We start from the raw sequence: 25,516 nt of genomic DNA on the forward strand, positions 1-25,516 counted from the left end.
GCAAGAAAGCATAACCTAAATTGGCTTTCTTGGTATTCTTCTTCTGATGTTTTCTTAAATTTGGACTTGTAACTATATTTTTTGTTGCTAACCGTTGGCTAGTGCCTTTTACGTAGAATCTTTCTCCGTTCCAAAAAGAAAACCTAGAGTAAGAGGAAGAATGATCTAGCAAGTCGCTAATGTGCATATGATGCTAACACATTCATTATCATATACGGGAATAACATTAAGGTTGGGTAGATCTATTTCCCATTAAAGTGGATAGATCTGGTCGCACTAGAAGTTGATCTTCGTAGGCCCTATGAAATAATAGCCCCTCATAAATTCTTGGATCAATATTATGACCCACCCCCCAACTACTCTACTGATCTCACATAGCTGAATTCTCACGTTCCCATTCTTGCGCTTATGATTTCACACTAACATACAAGTGATATAACTTTTATTAGCATGGTAAATGATTTTATCGTATCAAAAAGATTATGGCTGTTATAGTAAAATGATGCATAAAGTCATACTTCTAAGGACAAACGTTTATGAACAAAAAATTTCTGGTATGATTTATTTTTATTTTTATTTTTATTTAAACGATGTCTAGAATTTACTATAATGATAATTTTTCCTATTTCAGCAAAAATAGTACTTTAAGTTACTTACGACCCTATAAAAAAATAGCGGTGGTCAGAAAATCAAGTCACTATTGGCTCTATATAAATCCCATAACCTTCATACATTTCTCTTCACCAAAACACCACACACCTCCAATCACTTGAGTAACTGAACCCAGATTTATAACAATGGCGGGTATGTTGATGAAGATGGCCTGTGTGATGGTGGCTTGCATGGTGGTGTTTGCACCCCATGCAGAAGCCGCCGTGTCTTGCGGTCAGGTGGCGAGCAGCTTGTTTCCTTGCCTGACATACCTAAGGAACGGTGGGGTAGTGCCGGATACCTGTTGTGCTGGTGTTAAGGGACTTAACAGTGCAGCTAAATCTACAGCTGACAAGAAAACCGCTTGTGGATGCCTTAAGAATGCTTATAATGCCTTACCTGGAATACAAGCTCCCCTCGCATCTAGCCTTCCCAGCAAATGTGGTGTCTCAATTCCATACAAGATCAGCCCCAATACTGACTGCAACAAGTATGTCAACTTTTAAGATTTATATCACTAATGAATACACACTCATTACACACTACCCGATGTCCCATAAAAAATGCATTATCTAATTATACAATCAACGATTCTACTATATATGGTAAACTCTTGTAGTCATCCATAACCATCCAAGTTTTGTTTTTACATACATATAACCATTTTCAAATTGCTGATTATTTCACTAGCTGAACTACAATGTGAGTCATGGTTTAAAAATGCTTGATGTGTTTCTTTGATAAAAAAAACATAAGCCACACATTTGAAATCATTTAATGACTTATTTTTTAGTTTTGCTTTAAAAATTTTCTGGAAATGTGATCGTACTGTTCCTAGTTAATTTACTGATATGTTGAATGTACTTACTGTGGAAATTGTAGGATTCGGTAATGAGTAATCTATGGAGGACGAAAAGAAAGATCGAGTGATAAAAGGAGACGAGTTTTCATGTGTTAGATTTTTCGCTTTACCAAATAAATGATATAGGGCGCATTCAGATATGACCCTTTCTAGGCCTGTTGTCCTTTGTATTTGTAGCTCTGTTGTCCTTTATATTTCTAATGTATTTTCCTTCCACAATTTTCATCGTCGACCTTCTAATAAATCTCTCTCTCTCTCTCTCTCTCTCTCTCTCTCTCTCTCTCTATATATATATATATATATATATATATATATATATATATATATATATATATATATATATATATATATATATATATATATATATATATATATATATATATATATATATATACTAGCCGTTTACCCGCGCAAAGCGGCGGGTGACAAATAGTTTGTTTCGACAATTAATTTTTTTCGATAGAGAATGATTATTTTCAATTCAATCATTAGTTTTTTTTTTTGGAAACATGTCATATTAAAAATAAAGAAAATTCATGAAATGACCAAATTATAGGGTGTTGAGTATTTATTTGGATGAAAAAAGATCTTGTCAAAACCTTGGAAGAGAAGATTTATAGGAGTTTGTTTAAATTTTAATATTATTTTATTAGTGATTAGTTGTACAATTAGCTTAATGATTTGGACGTCTTACAAAAATATTATTATTTTATTCAATTTATTTTTAGAAATAGTGAGATTTCTTTTATAAGATAGTAAATATATATATATATATATATATATATATATATATATATATATATATATATATATATATATATATATATATATATATAGTAGGTGTAATACATGGGTTAATTAAAAAAAAATACTAAAATGTAAACAATAAGTATTATTTAAAATAAAATTTTGAAATAAAGAATGAAAAAAACATATTAATTGTAATTTACTATTGTATTTAATAATTTACATATATAAATATAAGTATTATATGACTTTTAAATTTTAAAATTTGAAAAAAAAAATCCTAAATTAACATTTAAATATTATTTATTTAAAAATTTTCATAAAATGACAAATATCAAACTCATTATAGATTGACATATGGTAAAATTATCTTCATTTATTTTAATAGACTACTTTATAACCCATGAGAACCACGATTATAAAACTAATTAAACTTTTATAATAAAAATTTATAATTAATCAGTTATTTTAAATGAGTCATTTTAAATAAATTATTAATTAAAAGATATATCACATTTTTAAAGTTATTATAACTTTAAATTTAACATATAATTAGAAAAAGTAATTTTCAATTTTCAAATGAGTTTCCTAATATATCTACATGACATATGACATAATATTAATTAGGAGTTGTATTAAAGTGACACATGACAAAAGGAGATTAAAATTATTCGTTTATTAGAATACAAGTTTATAACCTGTAGAAACCACGATCATAAATTAATTAAACTTTTATAGTAAATGTTAAAATTATTAATCAATTATTTTCAATAAATTATTAACTAAGAGATTTTTTTAGTTATATAAATTTTATTCATCGATTTAAAAAAATATGTAAAATTATATCACTTTATAATTTATATTAATTTTATTTCAATTTTTATTCTAATATTATTAATTTAATGTAATTAGAATGAGAAATTTGAAATTTAAAATGAAAAATCAATAAGTTGGCAAATGACATGCATTAATTAGGAGATATAATATGATGACACATGACAAAAGAAAAATAAAATATGCATTATATATGATGATTAATAGGATGACATCTCATTTTTACGGCCAGAAAATACCGATTTTATTTATGTTTTGTTTGAAAATCAGAGTAACATTTTAAATAAAAGTGTTGCGGAATTTATCCCAAAACAAAATATGATAAAGATTTATCAAAAGCATTTCCATAGAAATGTATTTGATTAAAAAGACTCGGGATGTCATGTTCGATACAGATCATAAGCATAAACAATACAACATAGGCCTTACTACATTATTCCGTATTTACAGGCCAAAAATCTCTTAATCTCCTATCCCAAGACATCACATATATGCTCATGCGCTACTACCAGTAATACAAGAAACTGAGTGGGTCAGGCTTGGGAGCCTGGTGAGCACATAGGGTTTTCAACCCACAATAAATAAGTTTATTAATTTCATCAATCAACAATAACCCGATTACCCATTCCCGTTGTCCTCTCATTACGTCCCTAAACACCTATCATAAGGGACCTAGCCTAAGGGTCATCATCAGGATGGACACTACTACTAAGGGGGTTCCTTAGCAATAAATATCCTTAAGACAACCATGTGGGGGATGGAGTACACCTGGTGAGCACACAGTTCAAATAAACACGCAATTCAAATAAACACATACACGTTGCGAGCCTGCTAGCGTTCCACTGGACTGTCTAGAATAGTCCGTAGTCGTCATCTATACTCCACTAGATGACTAGACCATCAATAACATCTATAACGAGGCCTCTCATCATTTTATTTTGTCACACAACAACTATTACATCTATCCATGTTTTACCTAACACATTTTGTTGATATAAAATACATATACAGTTTAAATCATTAAAACATGTATAAAGTTGTTCATCCAGCATAGATAGCAAGTATACAGATAATATGCACACACAACACGTAATTTATATAAAATACTTCATATCTATGTGTAAGCAGAAAGTAACTTTGCACTCACTTGATAAGGTGGTGACTTGGTACTCGGACAACGCTTCTTTTACTTTAAAATAATTTTTTTTTTTTTATAAAAATAGCTTTTTAAAAATCAAAAAAACAAAAAAAATGTTTTTATGTATATTGAGTTAATGATTAGCATAGTTTAAGAAAACATGTTTGCTTGGAAAACGCATGTGTATCCATTATCTATTTTCGTCGGTAACTAAGTGTTTTGCGGCAAAATAAATGTTTGGCTGAAAATGATTATCTTATTCTTAACTTTTTTTCTCAATTAAACCCTCATATATATATATATATATATATATATATATATATATATATATATATATATATATATATATATATATATATATAGGGTTAGCTTCATTTGAGATCATTATATTTTATGAGACGGTGAGACGCAATCCTAGTCACTCATTTTGTAGTTAAAAAAACATTTTTAAAATGCAAAATAATTGAAAATTTTCCGAAAATAAAATTTTAAATATTATTTTCGTCATTTTTTTATCCGAAAAAAATAAATAAAACAAAGTAAATAAAAATAAAATTACCGTTTTTTTGAAATATCTGTGAAATATTCTAACAAAATATTAGAATATTTTACATATCTGACAAATCAAATAGAATACTACAATATTCTAACATTTTAAAGATTAAATTAAAATATTTACAATGTAATATTCTATTAAAATATTTCATATATTTAAAAAAACAGAAATTTTTATTTTTGATTCTTTATTTTATTCTTTTATATATTTTTTTAGGTAAATAAAATGATGAAAATAATAATTAAAAAAAATTTCGGATTTTTTCATTTTATTTTGCATTTTAAGTTTATTATTAGATTGTATCTTACGGTCACACAAAATTAACATGGTCTTAAATAAACCTATATATATATATATATATATATATATATATATATATATATATATATATATATATATATACACACACACACACGAGTTTTATTAATATCATTTTTTAAAAGCATCTTCAATGACAGAATTATATAATTAACCAATTATTACAAAATAATAACATATGAGTGTATAAGTTTTGTGTTTTTATAATATCGATTGAGCACCATATTACAATTCATTAAACATCTAATTTGGGATGAGCGTAGGCGGGTAACCGTCCTAATTATTTGGAATCAAAACCGGAATCGAAACCGGTGGTTTCTAAAATGTTGGAACTTAAACCGACAGGTAGCGGTTCCAATAGCGGATCCGTAGTTCATTAAATTTGTTGAAGTTTTAACACATATAAAAATATATCTATTGTAAACTTACAAGGATGTTATTCGAGAGACCGAATAAAGTATATGATTGTGATATATATATATATATATATATATATATATATATATATATATATATATATATATATATATATATATATATATATATATATATATATATATATATATTGGTTCCGAGTTCCCACAGGTAGCGGTTCCGTAAAAAAAGAACTATAACCGGAACCGCTTAAGACGGTTCCGGTTCCGAAAGCGGGTATCCAATTTCGTTGCTCATCCGTACATCTATCTCTTCTTTTTACATAATATTTCCTTTTTACCCATTAATTATATTCTGGTTTTAAATTTTTCTTATTTTCTTAACATATTGATTATTTCTATCATAGTTTTTTATTTATGAAACATTCGTATATTAAAGAGATAATTCTTAATTAACGTATTTCTTATCAAATTATAACATGACTAACTATATGAAAAAGTTTTATAAAACATTCTAGATAGATGATGATCTATAAGTTAAATTCATAAATAAATAAATAAATAACAATTGCTAGAACTTATCAATCGGAGAGTTATTTAATTGATGGTCAAAATTAATAAAATTATAAGATGGCAAAAATTTGAAGTCTTATTAAATGTTTACCATCGGAAATACTTTTATGTTGTTTGTCGACCATAAAAAAACAATCTTCTTTTTGAAGACGTGCATGCAAACTACAAACGGTAGATTCACATGTTATTTTATATAAAAGTCAGAAAAAGAAAAAAAAATAAAAAAAAAAACGTTTTTGTTTTTTGATATTTTTTGAATATATCTAAATGAAATATTGTTACTCTTATCGGATAACATTTTTGTGACATAAAATCCGCATCAACTTTATTATTTTATATTTTGGTTGAAAAACCGATTTAAACTCATTTTATATATATATATATATATATATATATATATATATATATATATATATATATATATATATATATATATATATATATATATATATATATAACTACTATATTATTATACAAACCTTACTATTTCTAAAAATAGATTTGAGAGGTCTAAGTGTTTAAGCTTAGAGTACAATTAATTACTACTAAAATAATATTAAAATTTTTAAATGTAAATTAAAAGTACTTAATTAAGTATATCCTTCGTTATGACTCGATAATGACTGATTCATATCACAAATCCAGGACTTACAGTTAGATCCGATTTTGAATTCCAAAATTCCTAATATCTCGCCCATATCTCTTAAATGATGACCACCAATCATCAGTTAACAACCACCACCAAGGTTTGTATTAGGGATGTCAACGGGGGCAATCGGGACGGGAAGTGCATCCCCTGCCCTCGCCCCCGAAATTTCCCCATTCCCTCGTCCCCGCCCCCGTCCCCGAAATGTTTAGCCTTCCTACCCCCGCCCCTGCCCCCGAATCCCCTTTATTACCCCCACCCCCGATAGGTTTTGGGTTGCCTTTTTTTTTTTTTTGCTAAAAGAAGTTGTTATTTAGGCTAAAAGAAGCTATTTTTTAAATAACAAATAATTATTTATAGCAAAATTTTACTTGTTAAAAATAACAAAATTATGACATCTTAAAAACATTATACTAACAACTTAAAAATATATTTTTGATGAATTTTAGAAGCTTGAAATCATGCTATTGTTTATTATATTTATATAATTAATATATGTAATTTATTAACGGGGTCCCCATGAGGGTTTCGAGACGGGATTGCCTACCCTCGCCCCCGCCCCTGAAATTAAAACGGGGGTTAACCTTGCCCCCGCCCCCGTCCCCATCCCCGATATTTTTTAAAAATTTCCCCCAAACGGGACGGGGCCCCCCCTCGGTAACGGGGTCCCATGGGACTTTTTGACATCCCTAGTTTGTACCTTCGTTTCCCTCACACCCCATTTGATTCACGAAGCCCTAATTGAAAAACGTCCGAACGATAAATTGAAACCCTACTGGTTTGTTCGGAAGAAGATTTGTAGGCGTGTTAATATCTCTCTTCTCTATGTTATTCAATGAAGCACCATTATCATCAGCACATGACCACCTTACCATCATCTCTCTTCCTCCCTCAATGTAATAGGTAAGTCACCAATCATTTTTTTTTGTTTTCCTTAAAGATAAAATATCCGATTTTGGGTTTTATGTTTTTTCTCATTTGTTGCCAATAGCTTTTATTTAATGTATCTTCTCCTCATCTTGTCGATATTTACATAGGTAAGAGGAGAAATGGTTTATTTCTTGAACTATACATCCTCCTATCACCTCGCGATGAACCAAATTTGGGGCTAAGGGTTATGTATGTTTACTGGATACCATATGTTGAGATAACAAGGATCGTTAATGCATGGGACCGAATGTGGTAAAAAAGTTTTGCTGAATCTTTGCATTTTGTTGCATAAATGGCGAGGTAAGGAATTGTAGTGGGGGTGAGGCGGATTGAAAAAATTACCGGAATATGGAATTTATGGTGAGTTTTGGGAGGTTAGAAGATTCATGTATCCCTCATATCCCGCAAAACCTAATGGAGTGGATGTGTTTGTCTTCGGAGGAGGGGTATTCGGGTTTTGATCCATAATGGTTTTTTTTTGAATGATAATAAAAGAAATAGATATAGATATAGAGAAATAGAAGTGTAAAATGATATATATATATATATATATATATATATATATATATATATATATATATATATATATATATATATAGTTTAAAAAAATGAAGTAGTCAATTTTTTTTTTTACATTTCACCGTTTTTAAGCGGTAATATTACCGTTTTTCAACGGACAAAGAAAATGCAACGGTCGAAAATATGGTGTTACCATCCGTTACCATCGTCACGCATCTTGGCGTAACGCCCAATAACGGGGCCCTGGGGCGGTGTTTTCCGCGTTATGGCGTCGTTATGGGCAGCCCACGTCAGATAATGCCCTTATGGCGTTGCCCACACCCGACTAGTAATGCTTGAAATTATTATAGATTCTAACATTTTAATACAATTTTAGTATTTGGAACGAATTGTAACACTACAGTCAGTTGATTCTCAATCATCCAACAGACTATATATTATGCTGAAGATAGGTCTGACCCTGTCTAAGTTTCTCTTCTATTTTAAAACTAATTAATTGCACTTACTTTTGTATGTTATGCTATCTGAAAGATGTTTTACCTATTCCTATATCTGATAGACCTTCAATATATGAAAATATTTAGATCTAAAATGATGGAATGGTTGGTGCTGTTTTTTTCATCTGGTAAATCTTTTATGAATTATTTTATATGCTTTTGTCAACATTAGAAAGAAAATATTCATCTTTTTAAACCTTTTAATTATTCTTTGTAGGTAAACACCAATGCTGGCATTGCACCTCCACCATCACATTATTGGCAGGTAAACCATCATCTATTACTATCACTTAATCTAGACCAACTTAGGTCTAAAATTTGACACCTTCCTTTGTACAGTGGAGAATGTAATATGCATAACTTGCTTTTTCCCTTTAATATAAACTTTTATAATCTTTTTTATATGGTAAGTGAATATAATAAAACACTATCAAAATGGTGAATTTTATGTAAATAAATGGAAATAGCATTCCCCTATCGTAAATTCGTCATTCAATCTTGACATGTAAATGGTATGAATTTTATGTAAATGTGCTCCCCTGCTGGCAATCTGGAAAACTGATAGTTATGGGTCATGTTTCGAAGATCTACTATAGTTTTCAGTATTTTAACCCTTCTATCTAAATATTTTTTGTATGGCCTAGCTTAGCGGTCAAGTTTTTGTTATAACCAAAGTCAATCTTATCAAATTCCAAGGTTAAAATATGGTTTTTATGTTGGATTTCAAGCATAGATGGTGTTTTGGGGAAAATGAAATAAAATTTCCCATTTTTAATGTCTTTCATCGAGGTAATTTTGGTTCTATTTTGGCATACCCTTTTTAATAGCATAGTACTCTAAAAGAAAAAATAACAAATAGAATTACAAGGTTAGGTTGATTTTTTACATCAGTCAATTTTGGTTTTATTCTGTTACTCTTAGGTGTATTCTGAAATACCTAAAATTCCCTTTACTGATGTTTTGATTTTGATTTGTAGTATGTAGTTGGATCCGATGAAAAGTACGGTCACAAACAAGTTGGAAGCTTAACTTATCCAGTTTCAATGAGTAAAATTATATATTACATGTGAATTATATTAAGAATTTTGTTTATATAAATTAAGATAACTAGAAAAGATTCCCCATGCTATGCATGAGTTGGAGAATTCATTGGTTTCAGTTTTTCTAGGGAGTGAAAGTGGAAGGTAAAGTAAATGACGAATACTGTCATATATATAACATTGTGAAAACAGATAATAGAATTATATAGATTATTTATTTACATACTATTTTGGTTTTGTATCCTCTCTGGTACTACAAGGAGATCAAAAAATTCACCAATCATTTGCATACTTCCAGTCATTGAATAAGAAAAAACCTGGCATGGATTCCAGCAAGCTGTTGGAAATTCAATCTCTTGTGGTTGAAAGTTGTGGAGTATAAACTCCGAAAAAACCATTGACATGTAAATTTTTGCATCTTCCATCTATAAATAAGAATAAGTAATGAACTAACTCACACCATCAACTGTATTGCATCCTTCAAAGTTATTTGAGCTGCTTCTTTTGCCTGTTAATCGCAAAGTTTAACTTTATATTTTAGATACTTTATTGTTGTTATGAATCCATGTCAAAAGAACAAACAATTTTAAGCACTGTTGCTGAAATCCAACATTCCAACCTCATCAAGAAGTTCTTCATAACCACCAGGAGACGACACATCAAATGGAATCGGAGAAGAAACTGACTTAACACCAAACTCAACGTCTCTACGAAGTAGATGGAAGTAAGATATTATAAAATGTCGAAAGTGAAAGTAGAATGCTACAGATTTTTCTTAATATGCCTTTTTTACTCATCTCAAAGTCAATAATGAAGGTAATTTGGTCATTTTAATGAAAAAGGAAGACTCGTTGGACTGAATTTCTTCCACCCATCCCTAAGTATAATGAAATATGTTAAATGCAGTGTACTTTTACACAAACTTAATGTACTTACAATATAATGGCATAAAGATGACTCGAATGTGATAAAGAAATTCATTTTGTATGAATTTTTTCAAGCACAATCTTGCCCTGCAACATAAATTTGTTAAGAACACAAGAAAACAAAAATAACCGGAAGATATAAAATATAATTTTGTAGTTTTATCGAATTTGAACTATAATGGTAAGATTTTTTAGCATTAGGAAAGAGAAATCATCTATTACTTTTCCATTTATCAACAACCATGACCATTATTCATCTCATTTCGTAACATGCGAACCTAACCAACTAAGGGCGATTTGGTAATTTTTGATACTGATAGAACTGGATAAATTTTTGTACCAGAGTTATTTAGTGGATTGAAACCAAGAACACTTGAAAAAGGCAATGCATGTTGATAAAAAATAACCCCGACAATTAGCAAAACACGATTTAGATGATCACTTTAATCAAATACAAACATTTACACGATGCTTTTGTCAAATATAAACATTTACATGAGGTTTTGGTCAAATATACATGACAATTTGATCAAACAGAAAATTTAAATGAAAAAAAGTAAACATAAAAACTAAGTCCAAGTTTACTGATGCTTCTATCAACCAAATTAACACAAAAAATTACATAAACCACCTATCAACCATTTGTCAATATGCAATATCTATATCATAAATGACAAAAAGTTAAATAACCAGGATTCAATTGTAGCATAACACGACAAAGGAAAACAATATTTATAAAAAAAATCGATTACATGAAGATATAGAGTTTGGATTGTACCTTTCGATTGTCAATTTCAAAGTAACCCGATTGCTGTTTGCGTATTAATTAAGTTGGCATGTCAGGTCCATACAGGTTTGACTTCTTAACTTCAAACGAAGCTGATCTACCACCTTCAAACCAATATCAACCTGAAACATAAATACGAAAGAAATAAATACAAACTTATTATCAAACATTTTTTAGAATAAATGTGCAAATACAAAATAATGACTTCTTTTACTTATAAATAGCAAGATTATTCTAATTTTCATTTTAACTCTATATGTCCTTCCATGAATGACCAATACTCAATGATTCAACAAAACCACATATAGGTGAACAAAATTTTCCAAAAGACTGCAGCAACTCAATTCATTTGCAAAAGAAAATTACCACACAGGGGATCAAGCTAAAACAAAATCGAAAGTTCCACCATGTAAGTACATCAATCTGATCACCCGCCTATATCACCCGAAGGCAAGTGATAGAATTAAGTAAACAGGGCTGAAACCATAACTGTAGGTTTGATTCAACTTTACCAGGTAGAAAAACTGCTAACCAGATTTTTGGTTGAGGATTTTTGTCAAGCAGCTGGTGTTTGGGAAAAAAAAGAAGCACAAACAACATAAAGTTATATTCCATAATTGAATCCCTATTCTAATAACAAAGGTCAAATCCAAATAAACAGTAAATTACCACAATATAAGAATTTCACACCTTTAAAATCAATAAGATTCAAAAACACTAAAAAATTGTGAAATTGAGAAACAAATGGTGGTAGTAAGAATGAAAAACTCACTTGTCTCTTAATCATGCCAAAACCAAAGGAATTTCGTGGATATGTGTTGCTCTCATTAATCTAAGAAGTATTCTTGATGTTTCATCTCTGTCTTGAAGCCCCGTCAATGGCTGAGTCGGATTTTGGTGGGCACCTGTGTTCTTCTCCATGCTTATAGCTAAGTAAAATGATGAAATTTCTATTGAAATTGATGAGAAATCAGAAGCAGAGAGAAAGGCAGCTAATTTGATTGCAGAAAATGGAAGTGAGACCATATACACAAAGGTGGTCGTGTGTCATATCCTCTTGTATTGTTTCCCTTTTCTGGTTCTGTCATACCCTTTCAGATTGCTTCAATTTCGAAATCCAGAACCAAGTCACCAAGGTTTTTTTTCCAATCAAAAGGTACCCAGACAGAAGTAAAGTTCCCTAAAAACCCCTGATCCTGGAAACTTAGGGCAAAACAGAGCCAACTGTAGGATTGTTGATCAGATATCCAAAGGAAGATGTGAAGAATCGGAATCACAAAGTCGACAAAGTTTTGAGGAACACTAAATCGACCCCTAAGATTGTTGTTGTTCGTCTTCCTAGTTATCGGTGTACCCATGTGGAAGGCAGGTGAAATAGAACAAAGAAGAAAAGATAAGGGGTATCGAATGGAGGGTAAATGAGCATTTACCTTTAGTCGATTTTTGTTGGATGATATCTATGGCGGTGACGGTGCAGCAAGTGACTGGGTGAGGGAGGCGATGGAGGGACCAAATCTGGTCTACTTAAAAATTTAGGCGTAAGGGAAAAATCAGCAACCCATAAAAGATACGTGCCAAAACTGTGAAACGATAGAAAGAAGAGACGGTTGTTGACGAAAGCCGAAATTTGTGTGGCAAAAATCCTAAATGGTAAGACTTTAAGCCAAAATCCTAAACAGTGAGACTTTACTGTTCTTAAGTGTCCTCTCAATTTATTATATATACTAGGTGTGAGACCCATGTATTACATGGGTTTATTTAAAAAAATTAAATATAAAATTTTAACAATTTGAAAACTTTAAATTTATAAGAAAAATAAGAAATTTTTTGAATTATTAAAATTAATGAGACTTTAATGCATTAGATACATTACATATATAAACCATTTTCTAATAAATACCTTACATATATATTACATTATATATTAAATGTGGATTTTAATTTAATAAAATAAAAAAATACAATAAAATGACAAGTAGAAAATAGAAAAAATTAAAATTTCTAGAAAATGTCATGTGTCCAAATGAATGAGAAGAGGACATGTGACAAAGTGATTTTCATTTATTAGGGTAGATAATAATATTAAAGAATATATGTTTTGAGTGTGAAAGATTAACGATACTTGGAGTTGATGACATAATTAGATTTGTGACATACAAAGAAAGTATTCTATAAAAGGTTTTAATATTTTTTCTTATGTTACCATAATAGCATCTCAAGAACAACATACTGATGATAAAATAATTACATACATATTCGTAATATTATATAATTTTAGTAGGCATAACTGATAAATTAAATTCAGTCTTCCATATTCAGTCTTCCAAGATTTTCACTATAGGGAAAAAAAATCCAAGACATGCGATTATAAGCTTAAATGTAATGCTTGAACCCTTGCAAAGAGCTGCTTCTGTATAATACTCAATACTGAGCATGATAATGACAAACTTGAAGAAGATGTTTAATCCCTTATATAAAAACCATTTATATAAAAACCATTTCTTAGTTAGATTGATCTTTAATTTCATGTTTTATTATGTTTAGTTTTGTTTTTTTAGTTATCCATGCTTATTGTAATTTTTCTAACAGATATGGTTGAGATCTCACTTTTTCTCTCTTTTCATGTTTGTCTTAAATTTAATTGTTAATTTGTTACCTTTTTTTTTCATATATTTGTGTTTATTGTTCAAATTATACATATCATTTTTGTAGTTATATGAAACTGAATTCCACCGGTTGGTTTGGAAAACATGTTTTCATTTGTTAGTCATTAAATTTTACGAATTAAATGAGTCAATCTCCTAATGATTAATCGTTTATATTATTGTTACGTAAATCAAATTCAACATAATATTTGACTGTTTTAAAAAACAAATTTTCGTCAATGAGCATATTTGGGAAAAAATATTACATGCTTTAAAAAACGAAATGTGAAAAGAAGTTATTTGAAGAAAGGAAACTAATTATCGATTGGAAAGTATTTTCCAAAAGGAAACTAATTTTCACATGTTCTTAAAAACCCTAAACCCTAAGAGCTTTATAATTGCGTAGAAATTTGGGATACGATGTATGTTCTTTGGAAGATGACATGTTTCCAAATAAAACTAATCGCCGAAAGAAGCTAATTTCCGGATAAAGCAATTTGTCACCACCGCTTTGCGCGGGTAACGGTTAGTATGTGTGTGTGTATATATATATATATATATATATATATATATATATATATATATATATATATATATATATATATATATATAGGGTGAAGTTCAATAGAGAACCATAATTAACCAAGGAACCAATTTTTTTTTCAACTTTTAGAACTTATTTTTTATAAAAAAAACTAAAAATACAGAAATTCATAATTTTTTATCCTTTTTCCAATGATATAAAATTCGAATTTTTTTTTACATTAAATTCACAATGTGAATCTTCGAAAATTCACAACGTGAATCCGGATTCACACGGTGAATCCGAAAAATATTTTTCACATTCACAATGTTAATATATGAATTCACATTCACAATTATGGTTCTCTATTGAACTTTTCCGTGTATATATATATATATATATATATATATATATATATATATATATATATATATATATATATATATATATATATATATATATATATATATATATAGGGAAGGGTTATATGAAAAATATGAAAACAACTACTTGACCAATGAAAACATGAATTACACAAATGGTTCATATGGTTTGGTATAATTTGTGTAGATGATCCGTAACTTCTATTCTAAAAAATATGGTTGTTTCAATTGTAATTGTAGTCTTAAACCCATGATAAAGAAGTTACGACATCAAGAATTTGTAATTTACAACTTCAGTTTGCATGAATGTTACATAAAAGTTAATTTAAAGAATTAATGGAAGTTAACTTACACTTCCTTTATAAACCCATGAATTTCGATTGACATATTTAAGAATGAATACAAATCTCAAGAATTTGTAATTTATGACTTCCGTTTTAATTCAAAGTGCTTAAATAATAATATCAAGCATTAATATAGAAGTTATATTATCTTCATCCTAAAAAACCGTTGTAAAATATAGGATATTTAAGTTAAAATAAATTACACGGTTATTTTAACCGTTTTATATTTTGAACAATAATATTAATTGACATCAACTCATCTTCCTTATTAATAGAATTAAATATAATTATTCATTTAGTATTATTTTTAACAATTATTATGATTGATTAACTATATTTTTACTTATGTGATCATTTTTTAATTTCAATAATAATGTTCATTTAAATACAATTTATTTGTAGCTAAATGTAATTTATAATTTGATATTATCATTTAAAATTATTATTCATTAATTTTAAACAACTTATTATTAATAATAAGTTAAAGAGACTCTTAAAAAACACTTAATATTATTATTAAAATGTTAAAGATACACTAAATAATAAAAGTGATAAGATAGATAATTTGCATTTCAAAAGAGACTTAAATGCATAATATGACATATCCATGATTTTTAATTAATTGTTGTTTTGAAGCAACACGAACATACAAACATATATACAATAGTTAATTAAATATTATATATATATATATATATATATATATATATATATATATATATATATATATATATATGACCTTCCATAACATATGATCAATAACATGAATCTAATCTAATTTATATTAAAATTTCAACCACAACATACAATGATATTCTTAAAAGAATACTTAAACCAAGAAAATACAAAAAAAAAAGATAAAATAAATTAAAATAAATTAGTATATAACAAACTTACAAATTAAAAATTTCAACATAATAACATGCCTCGAAAAATTGTCCAAAACCCTCAAACCAACACAAAAAACTTTAAAGTTGTTTTCTTTGTGAATTTTGTATGTGATTTTTATTTGTGTGTCTACTCAAAGAGATTGACCTTTTTATAATAGATATCCATAAATTGTTTATTAAATATAGACAAAACTGCAAAAATGGTTCCTGTGGTATGCATTTTTTGGGGTTTTAGTCCAAACCACGACTTTTTTGGATTGGTGGTACTTTTGAGCTAGTTTCGTTGCGTTTTTGGTCCCTCCAAATAGTGAAATGACTGTAATACCCTTGGGGTATTTATTTTCTATTTTTCTTTCATTTTTTAAATCTAATACTAAGTTATTTATTTTAATAATAAAAGAATAAGAAGGGGCCCACCCTCTCTCTCTCTCTCCACCCAAGAAGCGACCTTAAGTTCATTTTCTCCATCCAGTTCACCCAATTCTAGCCCTTAAACATTAAATATGTTTGTAAACAGAAAATGATAAATGCCCATCCCAGATTGAATCAAGTACACGCGTGAGAAGAAACATCTTGGCATCAGAAATTAAGGAAAAAAGTGTAAACCCCATTGTAAGGGTTTCAATTGTTGAATAGATCAAACAATAATCGATCGAAAGAGAAAAGAGGATCAGAGTATAGCTTGGGATTCGAGTCTCCGATGGAAGCAACCCTAACAAACCCCTATACAAATCGATTTGTCATCCTTAACAAAACCACGTAGAATCCATCGATTGTAACTTCTACTTTTCCATGTCTCTATTTGTAAAGAAAACTCATCGCCCCCTCTAATCGGAAAGCCAGTCAACCACGACCAACCTTCCCTTTTGTGATCTCACATTGCCAGCTTCACTTCAGCCACAACCCCCATTGACCATCGTTGCCCACCAGTGCATTGCATCTTTTCTGCCTCACATCCCTAACTATGCATATCGATGTGTCTTTGTGTGTATACAACCCTAAACCCCTAACTCTGCGAGATTGACGTAGGTTTGACTTCACTGCTTCAAGATGATGGATTGAAAGGGAAAAGGAACGACTAAAAGGGAAAGAAAGAAGGAGATGGTGGGTGGGGCTGGTGGTTGGTGATTCTAATGTTGACCGATGTAAGAAGGTATATGTAATGGTTTGACAATTCTGATGATTGGTGATGGCAAAATGATGGTTGTTATATGGTATTGTAATTTAGTGGTGTATGGTGGTTGACGTCTGTTTTGATCATGGTTCCTCTTTTTCTCTTTTTCAATTCAACATTTGTAGTAAAAATCTCAAGAACAGAGGAATTTCCCTCCCAAATGCAATAATGATGCTTCATGGCTGTTCTTGTTCTTGAAATTGTTGTTCTTTATGGTGGCTAAATAGTTGCAATTGAAACCTGGCTTTAATTACAATAGTTGATGTTAGCTTGAAATCTGGTGTTTTTATTTAGAAATAGCATCGTACCAATGGCGGGCAACGACAGTGGCAACTGGTGGTGCTCGCTTCGGCGACTCCCACTGCTTCTGTACATTTCTTCCGACGAGGTCGGCGCGTGAGACACAATGGGAGGAAGAAGTAAGGGTCGGGGATGTTTGGGGTTGCTGTACTCGAAAAAATAAACACGGTGGTGGTGAGTTTTTACCATGTCAGCGTGGAGTAGCGGAAGGAGCTGCTTCGGTGGCCGACAACGGTGGTTCGTGGTTGTAAGTGAAGAAGAAGGAAGGGAAATGTTGGTCTGATGAGGTATGTGTGTGTGTGTGTGTGAGAGAGAGAGAGAGAGAGAGAAAGAGAAGTGGACCCTTTTATTATTAAAATAAATAAATAGATATTATATTTAAGAAAAATCAAAGAAAAATAAAAAATAAATACCCCAAGAGTATTACAGTAATTTCAATTTACTGAGGGACCAAAACTGCATGTAAACTAGCTCAAAAGGATCATTAATCCAAAAAAGTCGAGGCTTGGACTTAAACCCTAAAAAAATGCATACCACAGGGACCTTTTTTTGCATTTTTGTCTTAAATATATTATATAAGTTATAGAACATTTAAATTGTTAATCATTATCAAAAGACTTTTGAGTGGTATTCCTTAACATAGGAGGTTTCAAATGCATGAGGTGTTTTGCTGTTTTTGTGGGGTTTCAAATGCATGAAGTTCAAAGAAAAAATGCATTATATATATATATATATATATATATATATATATATATATATATATATATATATATATATATATATATATATATATATATATATATATATATCAAAATTTCAAGAAACATTCGATGTTAATTAGTTGGTGAACTGGGGTTAAAGAACCAATATGTTAGGGAGATTAATCAGACACCTTAAATTGCTAATTTGTTGAATTTTAAAAATTAAATATGACTAATATAATAAAAGTTTGTAAATACTACTAATCCTCCCTAATAAAAAAATGATTTTTGCATTTGTCAATTTTTTCATAATTTTCAATGTTTTTCTCTTACTCTTTAAAAATGGCATTTGTACTTTTGTATCATGATTTTTAATTTTTTTTAAACAATTTATGTTGATTAAAATGTGTATAATCCGGATTTAGCATTTAAATTACTCTCTTTTGTCTTTTATAAATCCTTATTTGCTCCCGTATCCATTTATATCTTCTTAAATTGCTCAAGAATTTTCCAAAATCTCTCACTGTTTCTTAATCGTCGTTCAATTTCAACCTCATAATTACCTCTCTTATATGGATTTCAAAATTAGAAGTTGATCAATCACCCGGTGTTGCTGTAGGACTACAGGTTTTCTTCTTCTTCTTCTTCTTCTTCTTCTTCAATTATTTGTCATATATACCTTCTTTACTCCGATCTTCTTATATATCCGTTTATGATTTTTGACTCCCATTCCTATCGACTTCAAGTTAGGGGCGGGTGACTACATTTCACAAAGTCTTTTTGTATGTCTTTTTGTACTTCTTCATATATGTTTGCATTATCCTGTGTCTGGTTTGCATTTTGTGATTTGGAATGACCTCCTCTCTCCCAAGTGAAGAACGTGGCCAAAGATAGCAGAAACGATGAAGATCCGGTATGTGGCTAAATAACATGGTTGCTTAATGTCTTTGATTAATGTCATTTTTTGCATTTTTTTTTATTTTAAACTTTTGTCTTTTTATCTACAAACATGTGTATATGACATAGAAACATATATAGTTTTTGCTAATGTTAATGTTTGAATTTTTTGTTTTTGTCTGTTGATTTATTGTTGGTTAGATATCACAAACTTACGTATTTACTTTGAAACAGATTATGGATTGTATGGTTTTAATTTACCAAGCTAAGTTAACTATTGTTATTATTGTTAATGCTCTTTTATCCTATCATCGATGTTTGAGAACCTTGAGCCTTGATTAGTATTTGGTTACACGTGGGAATCGGGTTACCACAAATATGCTAAGATATTAAACGCATCGAAGGCAATAAAGATGATGGATAAACTAAGAGAAGCAACGAAGAAAAAAAAAAACACAATTGCTCCCAAATTTAGGATGTTGTTGGTTTTTACATATTTAGCCAATACTATTTTATTTTACTCTTGGTTTATCTAGGAAAATTTTATTTTTTGCAGATTTAGTCAATAAGCAGTGCAATTTTAATTATTTGAATTATGTTTTATGACCTCATACATGTTCAATATATATATATATATATATATATATATATATATATATATATATATATATATATATATATATATATATATATATATATATATATATATATATATATATATATATTGAACATGTATGAGGTTTAACAAATGTCAAATCACCTAGAAGGGCTTAGAGAACGTATAGGGGTAGAAATGTCAAAGATTGGTAAACATGGTGGTCAAGGTAAAGTTCACATACACTTAAATAGGATGATGAATCTTGGCGTTAAATGTCAGAAATACCATAAACCAAAAATGATATTTTAGACGTAATCATTCACTTAGTTTTTTAAGGTAATTTTTTTTAATGTTTGTATGTTATGATTTATTGACAGACTATTCCACCACTACTAGAAAAAGATGTATTAGCAATGGAAAAATCCGTCAGAGATAACGACGGTTTACCAACAGATCTCCAACAGATTAAGGACTTATTGTGTCGATCTTAGCAACCACTTTCTAACAGTTTATCGACCAGAGTAAAAAGAAAAAGATTTCGCATGTTGGTAAATCGTAAAAGAAAGAAAAGATTCCAACGAGAATTGAATAGTGGACCCGCTTATTGATCCCACCACTTAAACGAATACTAAATTTGTAAACCCGACCCATTTTTTTCAACTAAAACCTAATTTACCCTTTCATGATCTAATACGCTTCGCCACCTCTGACCCATCGCACACCTCTAACCCATCGCACACTATCTCCGACCATCGCACACCACTGTGCACTATTATCATCACCGTTCTCAGGATAATGAGTGGTGATGAAGATCACGGTGGCTCTGAGGAGGAATTTTTGTGTCGGTAGCGGTGGCGAAGGTACTTGTGGTCGTGACGTATCATGTCGATCGAGCTTCGACGGGTTTCGATTCTCGTCGGAACATAAAGAGAAGCTTCCTTGAGGAGGTTTCCACGACTGCCTTGGGGTTTTAGGTAAAGTTTTTCAGTTATACCTTTCCCATTATGTGTTGATTCTGATTGATGTATTTGAATAATTTGATTTATAAGTTGCCAATACTGGAAAAATTTTGTGAGTGATGTTGAAAATCTCTTTTGTTTGTTAATTTATAATCTTATCGATTTGTTTTGTTTGTTTTTTTATGCTACTGATTTCTTCCAAATGGTAGTGCTTGGATTCCTAATATAGTTGAAGTGATTACAAAAGTTGCTACCAATGAACGCAATAGTAGTTTGGTTAACCAAAAGTTGATTGATGGTCCAAATGCAAATGAAAGAGGGAAAGTGTTCATTCCTCTCATCGTAAAATTTTAAGTAAGTTGCTTCTTTGAAATTTTGGGGATGTATATGAATCAAACAAAAGGAAAGGAAAAGGGACCCTACACTAGTGTTCTCTCTACATACTCTCTTTAGAACACATAAGTGTGGTTGTGCTTTGGGACAATGAAGCCATTTATGACATCTATAGAAGATCATTAGACATTGAGAGACCTACATACACCAACTTAAACAAATTAATCTCTCAAATCATATCATCTTTAACAACTTACCTATGTTTTGATAGAGTAACTGACGTTGATATCACATAATTTCAAACAAATCTTGTCCCATACCCATGTATCCATTTCATGCTTTCCTCATATTTCGTTGTGATCTCAGCTGAAAAAGCATACCATGAGCAATTATCAATTCCTGAAATCACAAATGCACCATTTAAACCTGCAAGCATGATGGCTAAATGTGATCCAAGGCATGGAAAGTGTATGGCTTGTTGTTTGATGTATCATGGTGATGTTGTCCTTAAAGATGTAAATGTTGTTGTTTCAACGATTAAAACCAAAAGAATTGTTCAATTTTTTGACTGGAATAAATTAATTCGCCATGGTTAAAGTTAATTTTAATTAGAATATAAATAAAAATATCTAGAAACTTTTGTATTAATTTTTAGGTGCCTAACTAGTTTCAAGTGTGGAATCAATCACCAACCACCAATAGTTGTTCTAGGGGCTGATCGTGCTAAAGTTCGAAGAGTAGTTGGCATGATAAGCAAAAGCATAGCTATTGTTGTTGCTAGGCATTTCTACATTGGTATAACTCAGATTATGAATATTCTTATAGACCGGTAGGTGTAGAATAATTGTATATGAGAAATTGATTAAGAACAAAATTAATCAATGTAATGAACTCAGAAAGTAAATAAGACTTTGAAGTTTCTATTACTCTCAGTAAGCTTGATTACAAAACATAGACTACGAAATCTGGAAAACTCGTTAGTCTAAACCAAAGCTCAGTCCCTATTTATAGGGAACATGAGAGTACAAAAAATACTAAGTCTGGAACCTTTACACTTCGTACAAAAGAGACTTAGTAAATACATTACATACGAAAATAGAATAAACACTATTCGACTCTTTACAAGACTTCGACCCTTACAATCTCCCCCTTTGTAAACAAGTTGAACTACTCAATTAGTGAGAATCTGAGCAGCTAAGTGCATCATCCTTCGTATCTCAGAACACCATGTTAAAACCTTCTTTACCTCCTTCTTGTCACCATCATTGTTCTTTGAGCAGTTGTTCATACGTACAATAAAGTTCGTATATTGTGACGTTGTATATCTTTCGATCTTAGCAACTTGAAAAAGAAATCTTTTAGCCTTCCCTTTAGTGTCCTTCCCAGCAAACACCAAACCAAATGGTTTTAAACATATCTCTCCATCAGCATACTTTTTCAACTCAGCTTGTGTCTTCGAAAGTTCCATTGCAACATATACTTTCCTATCCATACTCGAAGCCAACTCTTCATCAGTCGGGGAAAGACAATCATAATAATTGTCAATGAAGATTTTTATGTGAGCAAGACCTAGTCTGAACACTTCTTTGTCTGTACCCTTGAGTTGTGATGCCTCCATTTCTTTTATAAGTAATGCAACTTGAATAAGATCATTCAAGTTCACCAGAGGGAAGTTTGCAACACTGAATTCGATTGCTTGATTATTTGCACGAATTACATGATACCTGAAATTTTGTATCATGTCTTCGAACAAGACATCTTTTTTTAATAACAACTACTTTCTTGATCTTGATTAGAGACCACACTTCATCTTGCTCTTTTCCAAGTACAACATGAAAACGAATTTTCATTTGTGTAAAATCATCTGAATTTTCGAATTTCTCACTAACCTTGTATTAAGCAGTGATAAATATCATTTCGTTTATCGGAAAGTCCAACTGACAAAAATCAGTGTTGGCAATTGAATAGCTTTTACTTGGATTCTTTTCGAAAGCATACATATGATTGAATGCGACTATTGATTCGATTGATTCATACGAATATAACTTTTTGGGATCACCTTTGTCCACACCAGCTGGATCACTTTCTCTCAACCTCAGAATACTTTGAATATGTCTTTGAAGTTCGATTTCAGCCTCCACCTTTGCTTTCTTTTCTTCTTTAGACTTTTCGACTAGCACACCTTTCCCTTTGTCTTTCGAATCTAGATTTGCTTTTAAAGAACTTAAACTACCCCCTTCCGTAGCCGAACCAATCACAATTCCTTTTGGTTTGTAAAAGGTTTTGTGGTTACAATTGTTGTTGAGATAGTATCAGACTTCATTGGAATTGAAACAAGAATTTGTGTAGAAAACACCTTTCCAACAAATTTTGAATCTCCAGTTGTTACCTTCTCTCCTTCTCCCTTCTTATTCACATTTTCTCCTTTGCCACTTTCGTTTCTCCCCTTGCACCCTTGTGACAACAGGTGGGGCATTCTGTGGCAACATTTGAGCAAACTTGGATATAGGAGCAACCGCCTTTTGAATAACTTGATGAAGTAAATTTAACTTCTGAGTAAGGAACTCAGGAGTTAAAAACGAAGTTGGAGTAGGTTTCAAAACAACTGCTTTTAACTCCTCAAGAAGAGTTTGCAATTTCGCAAGCTGATTGTTGTCTTTAGTTGCTTTTGCTTCTAACTTCGGCATTGTGTCTTGAAAGGTTTTGACAAAAATTGTAACTGCCCCAGCAATTATATCAACCTTTTCTTGAAGTGAATTGTACTGAGAATTCATATTCACAATTTCCTGAGAGACTTCCTTCTTCAACTCTTCGAGTTTCAAATTGACATCTTCATGAACCTTTTTGACATCTTGTATGAAGAGAATATGACGTTCTTTCGTAACAGCCTTCAAATCTTTTAAGGCCCCTTCAAAATTCCTTGCTTGATTCTTGATGCGAAGCTCACTATTTTGATTAGAAAGATCTATCTTCTCATGAAGTCTTCGTTCAGCTGCCTTTATCATTAATTCAACTTCAAGATCCGAAATCGAATGCTTTGCCCCTGAATTAGCTTGAGACTGAAGAAGTGAGTTTAACTTCCTGTTCAAGATTTTGAACTGTTTTCCTAACATTAACATATGATCAGGAATCTCCTCCTCTTCCAAATCAAAATGCAATTCGTCAAATGTTCCTGCAAAACCTCCTCCTTCGGTTTCATCATCAGAATGAGGTTTGGGTGTGTTTGTGGATTGTGATGGAAAAAGAGTAGTAATTGGTTGTTGAAGGATAGTTTCAAACAGTGGAGATGAAGTAGAAGTGGAGATGGGTGGTGGTAATGAAACAAACGGAGTTGAAGTGATAGGTGGTAATGAAGAAGAAAGAATAATAGGTTGAAAAGTCGACACTCATAGTAACATTTCCCCCCGTATCAGATACGTTAGCAATGATGTTAGAAATAGGAACCGCCTCAGTAAATGACTTGGTTACCGCTATTTCGAGTGGAATGGTTGTAGTAGGAGAAAGGGTAGAAACATTCGAAATTGAAGAGATTAAAGGTGTTGAAGTTACCATAGGAGAAGTCGAAGCAATAGGAGTATCAGGAACTACTTCGTTGTCTGAGGAATCATCTCTTATTACCAGCTTTCGCTTGTACCGTTTTTCTGTAATGTGCTTCGCAACATCATGAGCACGTCTCTTTTTGGATAAAGGGTGAAACAGGAGCAGGTATTTCACGAACTACCACTCCTTTACTGCTAACCTGAGTCTTACGAACCATCGGACAATCATCAGACGAATTTCGTTTAAATGGTTTCCTGTGAATCCGTTTAAGAATTCCTGATTTTGACAGAACAACTTCTTTTGAAGGTTGAGCTTCATTTTCTTCTAGTTTCTTCTTATCATCACCCTCAACGTTCTTGGGCGAAGATTTCAACTTTGTAGCTTTCACAGGGTCCTCTTTAGACTTCCTTTTCATGGATGGCTTGGAAGAGCCAGCTTAGATTTCATGCAACACCCCAGTTTCCACATCAGGATTTACCTTCTGCAAAATATTTTACAAGAATCTTGTGCGTAGGATTCACCTTCTTGAGCATTGCAACTGGAATTCGTGCAACACTTGTAAAAATTTGCTCATCATCTTTAACATTCTTTGGAAATTGATACTTCGTAAATTCAGCAATATCTTCATCCTGAGAAACTTGAATTCCCTATTTCTCATACACCTTTTCCAAAATCAAACTCCAGTATCTAGCACAAGAAATTCCCATAGCCACACTTGTACTTTCCAAGATTTTCGTAAATTCTTTCCACAACTGAGTGGCATAATCCACACTCAAGTCATAATATAAACCCATGACCATAGCATACACTTCTTGTCTTCCTTTGTCAATA

At 30.8% G+C, this 25,516-nt stretch overlaps 1 protein-coding gene and 1 pseudogene across 1 annotated transcript; both read left to right on the top strand.

Moving 5' to 3' along the window:
* Positions 1-729: 729 nt before the first annotated feature.
* Positions 730-1,732, top strand: LOC111887944 (non-specific lipid-transfer protein 1). The gene is made up of 2 exons (XM_023884080.3): positions 730-1,141; positions 1,534-1,732. The coding sequence occupies exons 1-2, from the start codon at positions 798-800 to the stop codon at positions 1,541-1,543; spliced, it is 354 nt and encodes a 117-aa protein (XP_023739848.1). The 5' UTR covers positions 730-797; the 3' UTR covers positions 1,544-1,732.
* Positions 1,733-21,199: 19,467 nt separating this feature from the next.
* LOC111887970 (tubulin alpha-3 chain-like) lies at positions 21,200-21,978 on the top strand (annotated as a pseudogene).
* Positions 21,979-25,516: the final 3,538 nt, after the last annotated feature.

The sequence above is a fragment of the Lactuca sativa genome, chromosome 5, assembly GCF_002870075.4.
Source record: "Lactuca sativa cultivar Salinas chromosome 5, Lsat_Salinas_v11, whole genome shotgun sequence".
Lineage (NCBI taxonomy): Eukaryota > Viridiplantae > Streptophyta > Magnoliopsida > Asterales > Asteraceae > Lactuca > Lactuca sativa.

What these genes read in the sequence shown, in the direction of transcription:
- LOC111887944 (XM_023884080.3), top strand. Translation starts at nt 798, where the DNA reads ATGGCGGGTATGTTGATGAAGATGGCCTGTGTGATGGTGGCTTGCATG.